Source organism: Zychaea mexicana (genome assembly GCF_025766255.1).
Source record: "Zychaea mexicana strain RSA 1403 chromosome Unknown BDB00scaffold_234, whole genome shotgun sequence".
NCBI classification, from domain to species: Eukaryota; Fungi; Mucoromycota; class Mucoromycetes; order Mucorales; family Lichtheimiaceae; genus Zychaea; species Zychaea mexicana.
The window spans coordinates 22246-32824 of NW_026516897.1; the positions used below are offsets into that span (position 1 = coordinate 22246).

Here is a 10579-nt window from a genome sequence, read left to right on the forward strand (position 1 = left end):
TTTTTTACTTTTCTGAGAGAAATCTGTCAGCAACAAGTGACTTGTCACACCTTTTTAGCTCAATTCAAAAAAAATTATCTGATCGTTGTTGCTGGTTGAAACGGTCATCTTGCATAACTTGGTTTCTTATGCATGCAGAGTTACCAATTGCTAGTAGTGGTTCCTACAACTGTTGTTTTCATGGCTATTATCATCAATTGAACGAATGAATGGGACATGTTGTGGAGGAAAGGTTATAGGTCTTAACAACCAGATGGTATTTATTGTAGCACCAGAGACGCAGCTGCATATATAACGCGATGCTAACTCAATACAATACCATCGCGTAGATCACGTACGTTACGAACTGCCTGTACACTTTGACTCATACAGGGTTTCCGAAAAGTAATGTCGCAGCCAGTAGAAATCAATGTCGCTTGGCAGCAAAATTAATGTCACATGCTCCAAATTTGTGAGGCTCGTCCTATAGCCGAACCAGAACTCATCAAGGGTCCCATCCTTTACTATTGCCCGGTCTCGCTTGATGATCGAGATTTTCATATGGTAGACACATAGACTTTATACCTTCTCAAAAAAAAATTATTTGTTTCGCTACAAAAAAGCTGAGAGAGATGGTGTAGCCTCGCATTTTCGGAGCATGTGACATTAATCCTGCTGCCCCGAGGTCTCTCATGGTTTTCTTTTTTTCTCTTAAACAACCAGAGATGAGGTTTTGCCATTATACTGATGGTAGGCGATGTCGGCCTTAGCTACTGGCGAGTTCTGTGGTGAAAGCCATGTTTTGTACCAGGACTATAACTCCTCTGTTAATTCTGCTAACTTGGTGAAAGCCAAGGGTGTAGATTAGGCAGTTGGACTGGTTGTACATGTGCCATGTTCTTGTGGGTCGCTTATTTGATCGCGGCATAAATGTGTGTTTATGTTCTTTTACAATAGTCTGTCTTCCCCATCGTTGTTTAAAGCACTTCATTCAAAGGAAAAATATTAGTAGGCGTGGTGATTAGGAATTCCCTCTGTAGGGCATGATCACATTACCCTCAATTTAACAACTCATACTATCTTTTTTACTTGATCCTGTCATGTTTTTGAATATCCTTTTTGAAATAATAATGCGCTTTTGCCCCTCTCTTTTTCTTTGTTCGCTGCATAAAATATTCACGCTCACTGTATCTTTTCATTTCTTTAAACGAGAACAAATGATACCAACACTGTTTTTAGTGATGTCAATTAGAGCGAAAAGAAGACCAGAGCGACACTGGAAATCTCAAGACAAATCAGGATCAATAGCAAGAGTAACGTATGTGTCAGCCTATTTCTATGTTAACTCACTTTCAGTACTACGAAATATGGATATAGAAATGGACTTACCTCCAACATACAATAATGGCCAGCGTTGCGGACGCGAATAGCAGTGGAACCAACAACTCGCATTGGGGGATGTAAAAGAATATAGAATGAAGGGATTATTCAGTTGTATGTTTGCGTATAAGAATATGTATGTTCCTTGAAGCGAGTTATTATAAAAAGACTGTGGCTATTCCAAATTCAGGCAATTAGATGATTTATCACTATAGAAAAAAGTGGATTTCAGGTCAACACTATGGATTGAGTGATGTACACCAGCAGCAGAAGCAGAAATACACGATCCAAGATGTATGTATATATTGATAGAGAAGTGCTACAGGTCGAGTTCTTTTAAGCGGTGAAACTTTGTATAGCCAATCCGATTGCCGTCTTACACGTACGAGTTTTTTGCTAAAGGAACTGAACTTGCATATCCGTACGAGTTTTTGTCTACCATCAGTCTTCCCTTTTTGTTGAATGGCCTTTACAAAACAACTAGCTATTGTCATACTTCTTGATGTAGAGCTGCTCATTAAATGAGTGCAATGGAATCGATTACACTGTTCTTTTCGGATCTTACAGGATTCTCTTTTGCCACTACAGTAACGGCATATATTGTTAGTTTTGCATTCACTTCTTCTCTTCAAGTTCTTGGCCTTTTCCCAATATTTGATGCCACACCAAGCGATATCAGGATTCTAATCAATCAAGCAAGCAACTCATTCGTTCATGTGGAGGAGTTTTCTACCGAATCCATACAGGTAACAATCACTTTTAAAAAGATCTCTCGGCAGCGCTCTTTTATGCGCAGGAGTTTTTTTCTATACTGGTTCCATGTGTAAAACACCCCTTTAGCATAAGCTACTGTGGTAAGGAATTGGTGTTTATGTATAAAAAGGTAAAAGCCAAAAGAAAACATAAGAGAATTAAGACGCTAATTCATGTGAGAGTAAGTATAAGGTGAATAACAGTAATTGTGTCTGACAGAGAAAAATAGAAATGAAATGGAGGAGAGATAAACAAATGGGTTGTTACAACAAGAAAATATCGGGAAAAAGGTAGTGAAAACTGTCAAATACTATTTATACGTTTCTGGAAATACAATGGGGCCAAAATATGCACTTTTCCGCATGCGAAGTCGTGCATAAGACGTGAGATCTTCAACACCTTCTATCTGCATTAGATCCCATTCACTTAAATTTTTGCTCCTTTTACCTTCTTCCAGATCTTCAGCTATAAGTAAATGGCTGTCTCGGGTGCAAAAAATCATTTGAATATAAGACATATATGTAAGGCGCAATGTTTCGATGTTGTGGTCTTGGTCAAGTTTTTCCATAAACATGTCAGCAAGTGTTTCTGTAATGACAACACTTCCACGAGATCCGTAGTATCCAGGCTATAATAATGTTGCTTGTATGTTAGGTTCAATCCACAAGTGATATACAAAGCAAAATGGTATGGTAAAGTCAACGTACCCGTAACTCTGAGACGCGACCCAACATGAAGCCAATATTCCGCGCATTATGAAAACCGTTCTTTTTGACTGATTGGATGGTGAGGTCTTTGTAAAAGCTTGGTCGTCTACCGTAGAGGATGTCTTCGAGCTGGCTTTTGAAATTATGTATGCGCTTTGGAAGTGCGACAAAGCCAATGGATAACGGATGGAATTCCTCAGTAGCAATGGCTCTATAAGCATATTCTATACGATGCGTATAGCAGAATAGCTCTTGTTCTTGCTTTTGTAAGACCCAACGTGGAGAGGAACTGTAATTGTCTACGTTCTGCTGCTGATAGGAATCCAGTGGTCTTGACCCGCCACTTGCGTGTTTCCTCAAAATTCGCATATATTTATAATTTTCTGTCAAGCTTCGCGACTGCGCGTGGGTATGGAGTTGCCAACATTTCCTTTCAAAAGAAGCATTCTATCACTATATTGACATATTGTATTAGTATCGATATTCATATTCAATATCATATATAAAGGTACAGACGTATAAAAAAGGACACATACTGCTCCCAACGCGTCCGCACATAGTAGGCTCGAGTACTGCTCGTAGTTCATCCAGCTCGTCAATGTCTAACCGAGCCTTGTACTTTTCATGGACGCTACCCAATTTGCATGCTACCACTGTTCTGTCTGAACGGCAAAGGTCTTCAGGCGGGAACTCGCTTGTAACTTTGTCTTGCACGATTTGTACTTGTTTCTGCAGGTTATCGATCTGTGCAAGGAAACAGGAATCGCTGTGTTCAACTGTGGCAACAGTGTAAAAGTGAGCGCCCGAAGCTGCAGTGCTGAATATCTTTGCTTGTAGAACGTAATGGGCATCATCGAACCGGAGGTTGTAGGGAAATTTAGTGTAGGAGAGTCGTCCTTCGCCTGCCGGATCTTGGGTCTGTGTTGCACCCAAAACAAGGAATGGCGAATATCTTGTTATGGTGTTATGTTGATCGGCATCTCGATTACAACGATTCATATGCGCATTTTGATGTCGTTGGTGCCAGGATATGGTGAGCGTACAACTGGTCCGAGAATTGAACATGATCTCTTGTTGTTATGCATTCATGGATACAATCGATGTCTGATAAAAGGTTCTTCGTTACAGATTCGTGGCCAGCAGGGCATCGCTTGACCTTTGTATATGTTGGAAAAAAGCTCTCTAGAAGAGTGGTGGGAAAGATTCTTTAAAATAAACTGCTTTAAAAATTTATGCGGGCTGTCCATGCTCTGGGAGGAGTATTCCGGGCTGCACCAAGCAAAGTCGCGTGCAGTAAGTGCTGCGTTGGACCTTCCGATCTCGTGATTTTCTTGATGATGGTGATGTGTACAAAGGAGTAGAATATCGATCGGGTTATACACACCACAGCGTATAGGCGGGACAGGAGTAAGGTCAATATACGGCAGCACAGAGTTCCATAGCATTTCCATCGGTGCATCAATGAAGCATGAGTTGTGTGAATTTGGCTCTAAATATGTTTCGTAAGGCACTGCGTTGTAGATGTATATATACATGCAAATATTTGTTCAATGAAGTTGGATATGTATGTACAAAATTTCTCGGCCATTTACCTTCTTTTAGAGAAGACCTGTTTCGAGGCGCATTTTTGTGTTGATTGGGTGGAACAGTAATCGAAGGAATGATAGCATCAACGGTTGAATTTGAGTTCAGTGGTCTGTAGAAAAGAAGCAAGTATTATGTATTAGCTATATGAGCATCGACTTTACAGATGACACGTAAACAAACCAAACACGAGAGATATACTTACTTTTTACGATGGTTTGTAGTAGAGGTACCAGCATCTAAAGGTCGTTTCCTGCCAGACAGTTTCTCTTCGTTCTTTTCGTTCGACTTGTTTACTTTCTTGATTATAGACATGCGTGTCTTCTTCGCTCGATCCTTTGGTCGACCTCTTGCTTTGACATTTTTGGGGAGGTACACCTTGTCGATACCAGGTTCCACTTTTGCGGTTGATATCGCCTTTTCGATGGTTCCCATGAAAGCATTCAACTGCTGATGATCTTGGATGGAAGTGAGCTTTTCTTGCAAACTATGTATCAGATTAGTCGCTCTGTTTGATAATTCGGCGTCAATAAGCTCCACAGAGTCGAATACTGCATAAATGTAATGTAGTGTTGATATCAGTGCTGTAACGTATTTAAACATATTGATGAATAGAATTTATCTTTGAGATTACTATACCTTCTTCATCAAGGTGCCAAAAGGGATGAATGCTTCCAATTGTTAATTTAGCTTTAGCTTGCATGGTATGGCGACATGGGAGCTTGTAGTTCTGCTTGAACATACAGCAGCAATCAGCGTCCATATCGAGGGAGTTGATATTCGCATATTCGTTTCGAAGAAGGATTAATCCACAATGAGATATTCTTCTTGCCACTTTTTCGAAGTAGCTGTTAGAGGCAGCGTCACAGCAATGTTTACTGGTCTGTTGATCATTTCTCTGTAAAATGTACCGGCTTCATCATCCATCTATAATGTATGATTTATACAATCATATATCTTATATTAGTTCTTATCATAGGCAGCATATATGTGATATATGCAGAAAGATAACAGAAGTCAATATCGTACTTACAGATGCGCTGCGATTTTCATGTATTTTCTCAAACAAATAAAGCAGAGATCCTGGCTTGCCTAGTCTGCTTTTTAGACTTTTATGGGCACTTTCCAATCTCAACGACCTCAAGCAATACATGAAGTATTTGGAAGTGATGGCGAGCAGAGCGATTCTATGTCCTAGTAACCCTCATAACAAGAGAAGAAAGGTGGAAGGGGATTCAGTTCTATTTCCTGTTGTACCTCTGCTCACAACGAAGGACCATTTTAAAGACCAAGAAAATGCTTTGGAAGAGATGTTGTTGCATGCGACCACAGTACACACTACTGACAGTATATTGACAGTAATGAAGAAGTATGTAAGATGGTTCGTTGAAAGCATATTGATATTTGAAAATTATTGTCTCTTCCCTATTGCCATTGATGGCTTTATGCACAATGAGCCTTTGGACGATGCTACATAAGGAGCGTTATCTATCTTTTACAAAACAACAACAGCAACGATCAAGGAAAAGATCTTTTACAGCATAAAATACTACAAATGTTGTGGTTTCCAGACGATATAATTCCTGGTCATAGAACTCCCACACCTATCTTTCTCCATTTCTGCTCATAACGTAGCATATCATTAGGATTTAATCCACTTTTCTGATATTATCTATCCTATTTCTTGGGATTCGTAATTCTTACACAAACTAAGATGTTACAATATTATCAGAATTGAAGTCGGACATATTGGAGCTTCTGTATGATGGTTTTGCTAAGGGAATAAAGTCAGCAAATGACAGCGTAGTCAAAGAGTAGTTTAAAAAGAAATACCCCACACTGTCTCTAATACATCTATCATTGTCTGTTGGTTTTATATTGTTTGTATATATAAATAGTCCTTTTAACACATATCAGCATTTAGTAACATTCACAGTAATAAATAACATCCTGCTGGGTAATCAACTATTGGATTAACCCACACAACTTTGCTGTGTTCGCGAGTATGTTATATATAAAGAAAAAGAGCACCATTATTATATATATAGAAACCACAAAGAAGAACGAAGGACCAAGAGGGAGTGACGCCGACTGCGCCTGTAGAGAGGTATCCATAAGTTTGTTACTGATTTCTTCATTCTGCGTTTGATTGACTACTACAGTATTATCATAAAGGGATGACCTTATATTTATATACATGGACGTTCAGAGTGCTGAAGCTATATATAGTAGAGTAGTTATGACTGTTGATATATATAGTTGGATTTTACCCTGTCTTGTGTGATAATCGAGCTGGCGCTATTAATGTCAACTGCTGCTGTACAAATGAGCTTGTAAAGAATACTATCTATTATTATCACTATTATAGATTGCTGTTTGCTACGCTATCAGCCAGTTCTATATACATATATTTCATTTGATAACTGAAACTGAATATAAGTCAAGGAGTAGCACACAAATCTCGGTGTCGGTAAATCACTAAGCTCCGTGACTTAAAATGGAACTGCTTGGATTTACCAGCTGTTGCATTGTTGGAGTGACGGACAGTATCCGTTACTCTGTCTCATCTTTGGTCGCCTACGAACTTCGCAGTTCAAATCACCTGTCAGCATAATCGGTAATCTCTGCAAAACTATGGACAATTTCGCCTACACTATCCACTCGATGTGCCTTGCTTCTGCGACAGTTCCCCAGCTCCACATCCTCGACACAATCACACAACCACCAAAACCGCATACCCTGGCAGTCTATAAGTCACTCATGGCACTAGCGCGCCATCGAATCCTAATGTCAGATATCTTTATCCTCGGCTTTCAACTCGGGTACCTGAGACGAAATATGATGGATGAAGTAGAACCAGTCTCTACTCCTTGCTTGACGCAGGACAGCTTTTACACCATACTTTCTTTTATCGCGCCTGCTACATTTGGTCGCGACCTCGAAGAAAAACCGTAGAATAAACTAGTGTACTATATTCAATCCCAGAAGCTGCTTTTCTGATGTCATGGCTCGTTCATCGTCGCAGTCAAAGAGAAGACAATGATAAAACGCTGTTTGATAAGCCATGAGCGTATATATCAATACCTTTTTAATTCAAGATGTTTACGATATGGGGATAAAATAAACGGTGTTACATTAAGGATTAGATGGTTCAAACAAACGGGGCGTATTTCTCCGAGTTCAAACGAACGGCAACAGCAAATGAAAATCACTGTCGGGACGATTCGTGTGTAACAGTTACCGGAATTAGAGAGACTAATATGCGTCATAATCAAAGCGAGCCGCATCATGCGCTTCATGCGTTTATATAAAGAGGCGCACGCCCACCCCTTCTTCTTTTACATATATACACACACGTATACAACAATAACAAAATGATTGCTCGTCAAGCCGCTACTGTTTCCAAGAGATCCATGACTCCCTTGTCTCGCCGCATGTTTAGCGCCTCGCGTACCGCTGCCGAAGAGGGAGGCACCAAGAAGTTTTCTGAAAAGGAGAGAGCCGCTGAGAAGCAGTATGTTCAACAACAGGTCAGTTTCCATTGTTTATCTACTCTCATAACATCATCATACACATGACCAACTATTACGTATCGACTGAATCTGACATTATCAATCACTTACAGGATCAAAAAAAGTTGGAAGCACTGCGCAAGGCTCTTGAGGAGCAAGAAAAGACCACCAACCAACTCAAGAAGGATCTCGAGTCTTTAAGAAAGGGCAAATAGATACATATTGTAGCCGGGCGAATGTATATAATATACCAGCTTGGGAACGTGCTCAAACTTGTAAATAATAATAAATAAGAAAGAAACATCCTTTTTCTTCGTTTGAAACCATTCATTCAGTGTTTGTATATTGTAAGTACCATCAAATACGTGCTTTTAAACGTACCTATAAATTTGCTAATAACGCTTACATATCGTTTATATCATATGTTCATTAAATTGGGATAATGAAGTGATGAAGAAAAATATTAAGCTACTTGAAGACTTGGATGGTGTATTGCTCCTTAATAACTGAAAAAAGTCAACCATACGTACTATATGTATATTGTGAAAATGAAAAGATTTTTGTATGGTTGAACTAAACATCGCTCCTGGTGGACCAGTGCCTGATCGACCTTGGGTGTGCGATACTTATTCTATACAGGCGCGAATAAAGAATAGAGGGGTTCTCACTAAAGAATTGGTATATACATAGCGAGTTGTGTGCTGGTGTTGTGGATATAGCTGGTATCATATACATTTTCCGCAAAAGAAAATTGCCGACAAGCATAGTATATCTTTTAAATCTTTTGTTAAAAAGAGATCAAGCTTTTCACTTAACTCACTGTAGGTTGCGTTGGAAGTGTACGCTGGCTGGACTAGTCATCATTCCGAAATTTTCCATCTGCACCATCACCAAAGTGGCGGTGGTGTCACCGTCAACGTCATTGTCACATACGACGACAATAACATCCACAGAACCATAATAGTGGTAGAAAAAGTACACAATCGAGCGCTTGATGCAATAGTATATAAATACACTTTCTCATGATTGCTTGGTAGCACTGAGGAGGGGAAAGGCGTACCTATCATCACAGCTGGAAACAACAACAACACAACAGTCTAACAAAACCGCGTTCTCCATTATCTACAGTAAATGCTTGTCACAAGTGTGGGTTGATTCAGTCATGGTTGCCTTTTGCATATTACTTTTCAATAATTCGTTTGCATCTCTTTTTTTCTTTCTTTGAGAGTAAGGAAGACTGAACTAGCTTTTGCTCTCTATGTTGCTATTGCCAGGATGACTTTAGTTATATAATCTAGACATCCTGAATGCTGTTGTTTATTCGTTACCGCATCTGCAGGGTATTACAATGCTATCCAATCCATTGAGCGGAGTTGGGATCCAGGAAGCTTACTAGGGTGATGTTTATATCTTGGTTGACAGCACACAGTAGCACTCCAGCGTCTTGTATCAGGCTTGCCTTTTCTCTGGCGTTTTGAGCTTGCTGTCGTATTGTTGTTCGTTTGGTAAGCATCAAGCTTGTGACACTGGGTTCATTTACTGAACAACTGCTCATGAGTTTGTTACATATAGAGTTTAAACAGACAAAGTACTGTAGTTAGAATTTGCCCAGAAAATATGAGGAACACTTTCCGGGAATCGCTATATTTCAAGATGTTCTTGATCCCGTATATATCCTAGCATGTGGAAGATGATAATGTTCCCGCTTACCATAAATATTGACCTTTGTCAGTAAACTTGACTCCAATAAGTCCTCTGCGTAGTATAACTCTCAAAGCGGTTCGAGTATAGTTGCAGCAGCACGTTGGCCAATGAAATCCAAATACCGGGCATTAAAAATCCACTGCCCGACATGAACAGGAACGCGCGTATGCGCATACATACAGCATACAGACTGCTTTTTTTTGGTCATAAAGGGAGAGGGGAGGAGGCGACGATGGTCTTTCTATTCAACAACGGAAGAAAGAATATTCTCACTTCATTTTTTTTTCTCTCTTCTGTCACAGAGACTATATCATATAGAGTGCGAGGTGATCCCTTTTGTGACGAAAAGAGGTACACAAGCATTTCTGATATATAAGGAAAGCATAGGGTAACCAAAAAAAATTAGTCTGTGCTTTCGCTCAGGTTTGAAAGGGCACCAGACTCGCTGCCGACCAGATCCACATCGTGCTGCCTTTCCATCAATCCTGGATCTAGTAAGTGTATATGTAAACATTTCAAATCGATGCTTGACTATACAGATATCACAACAATCCAACCTGGAAAACTGATTAATTAAACATGCTGCCAATATTGTTTATCAGCTCATTATAAATAAAAGTACAAGCCAGACTGCAAATATCACCGCAATGGTACTCAATTATTAAAAATATGTTGTATGGCATACGAAGATCATCTGTCCGAGATAATCCTGAACACCCCACGACTTCAATCTTTTTACTAGATCCTTCAATGATACGAAAAGCATTGATGCCTGCATTGGTGAGACTATAGATCCGTGAAACACGCAATAGCACCGAGCTTTCGACTTGTTCAAAATGCTCAAGGACAGCACCAGTAACACCTTTCACGGCTGTCAGTTCCAGATTCAGTATTTTGGTTTCCTCAAGTCGTTGTGCCCACACAATCCATCCTGCCTCTGTGAGAAAGTCGTCGACACTA

The 10579-nt window shown here is 39.8% G+C and overlaps 5 protein-coding genes across 5 annotated transcripts; 2 read left to right on the top strand and 3 right to left on the bottom strand.

Moving 5' to 3' along the window:
* Positions 1-2365: 2365 nt before the first annotated feature.
* Positions 2366-3466, bottom strand: BDB00DRAFT_274710 (uncharacterized protein). Its single transcript, XM_053116750.1, has 3 exons — positions 3356-3466; positions 2820-3272; positions 2366-2740 (listed from the first exon to the last, which is right to left on the bottom strand). Exons 2-3 carry the CDS (start codon positions 3186-3188, stop codon positions 2423-2425), a joined length of 687 nt encoding a protein of 228 aa, XP_052972289.1. The 5' UTR covers positions 3189-3272; positions 3356-3466; the 3' UTR covers positions 2366-2422.
* A 2549-nt stretch (positions 3467-6015) lies between these two features.
* Positions 6016-6673, bottom strand: BDB00DRAFT_863680 (uncharacterized protein). The gene has a single exon (XM_053126134.1). It carries the CDS (start codon positions 6600-6602, stop codon positions 6369-6371), a length of 234 nt encoding a protein of 77 aa, XP_052972290.1. The 5' UTR covers positions 6603-6673; the 3' UTR covers positions 6016-6368.
* Positions 6674-6856: 183 nt separating this feature from the next.
* BDB00DRAFT_934513 (uncharacterized protein) lies at positions 6857-7544 on the top strand. The gene has a single exon (XM_053129160.1). The coding sequence runs from the start codon at positions 7038-7040 to the stop codon at positions 7356-7358; it is 321 nt and encodes a 106-aa protein (XP_052972291.1). The 5' UTR covers positions 6857-7037; the 3' UTR covers positions 7359-7544.
* Positions 7545-7645: 101 nt separating this feature from the next.
* BDB00DRAFT_863683 (uncharacterized protein) lies at positions 7646-8250 on the top strand. Its single transcript, XM_053126135.1, has 2 exons — positions 7646-7933; positions 8029-8250. Exons 1-2 carry the CDS (start codon positions 7778-7780, stop codon positions 8128-8130), a joined length of 258 nt encoding a protein of 85 aa, XP_052972292.1. The 5' UTR covers positions 7646-7777; the 3' UTR covers positions 8131-8250.
* Positions 8251-10021: 1771 nt separating this feature from the next.
* On the bottom strand, positions 10022-10554 carry BDB00DRAFT_880318 (uncharacterized protein; the record flags this gene model as incomplete). Its single annotated transcript, XM_053127980.1, has 2 exons — positions 10022-10110; positions 10305-10554. Coding segments are annotated over 2 exons (339 nt in total), but the record flags the coding sequence as incomplete, so codon positions are not given.
* Positions 10555-10579: the final 25 nt, after the last annotated feature.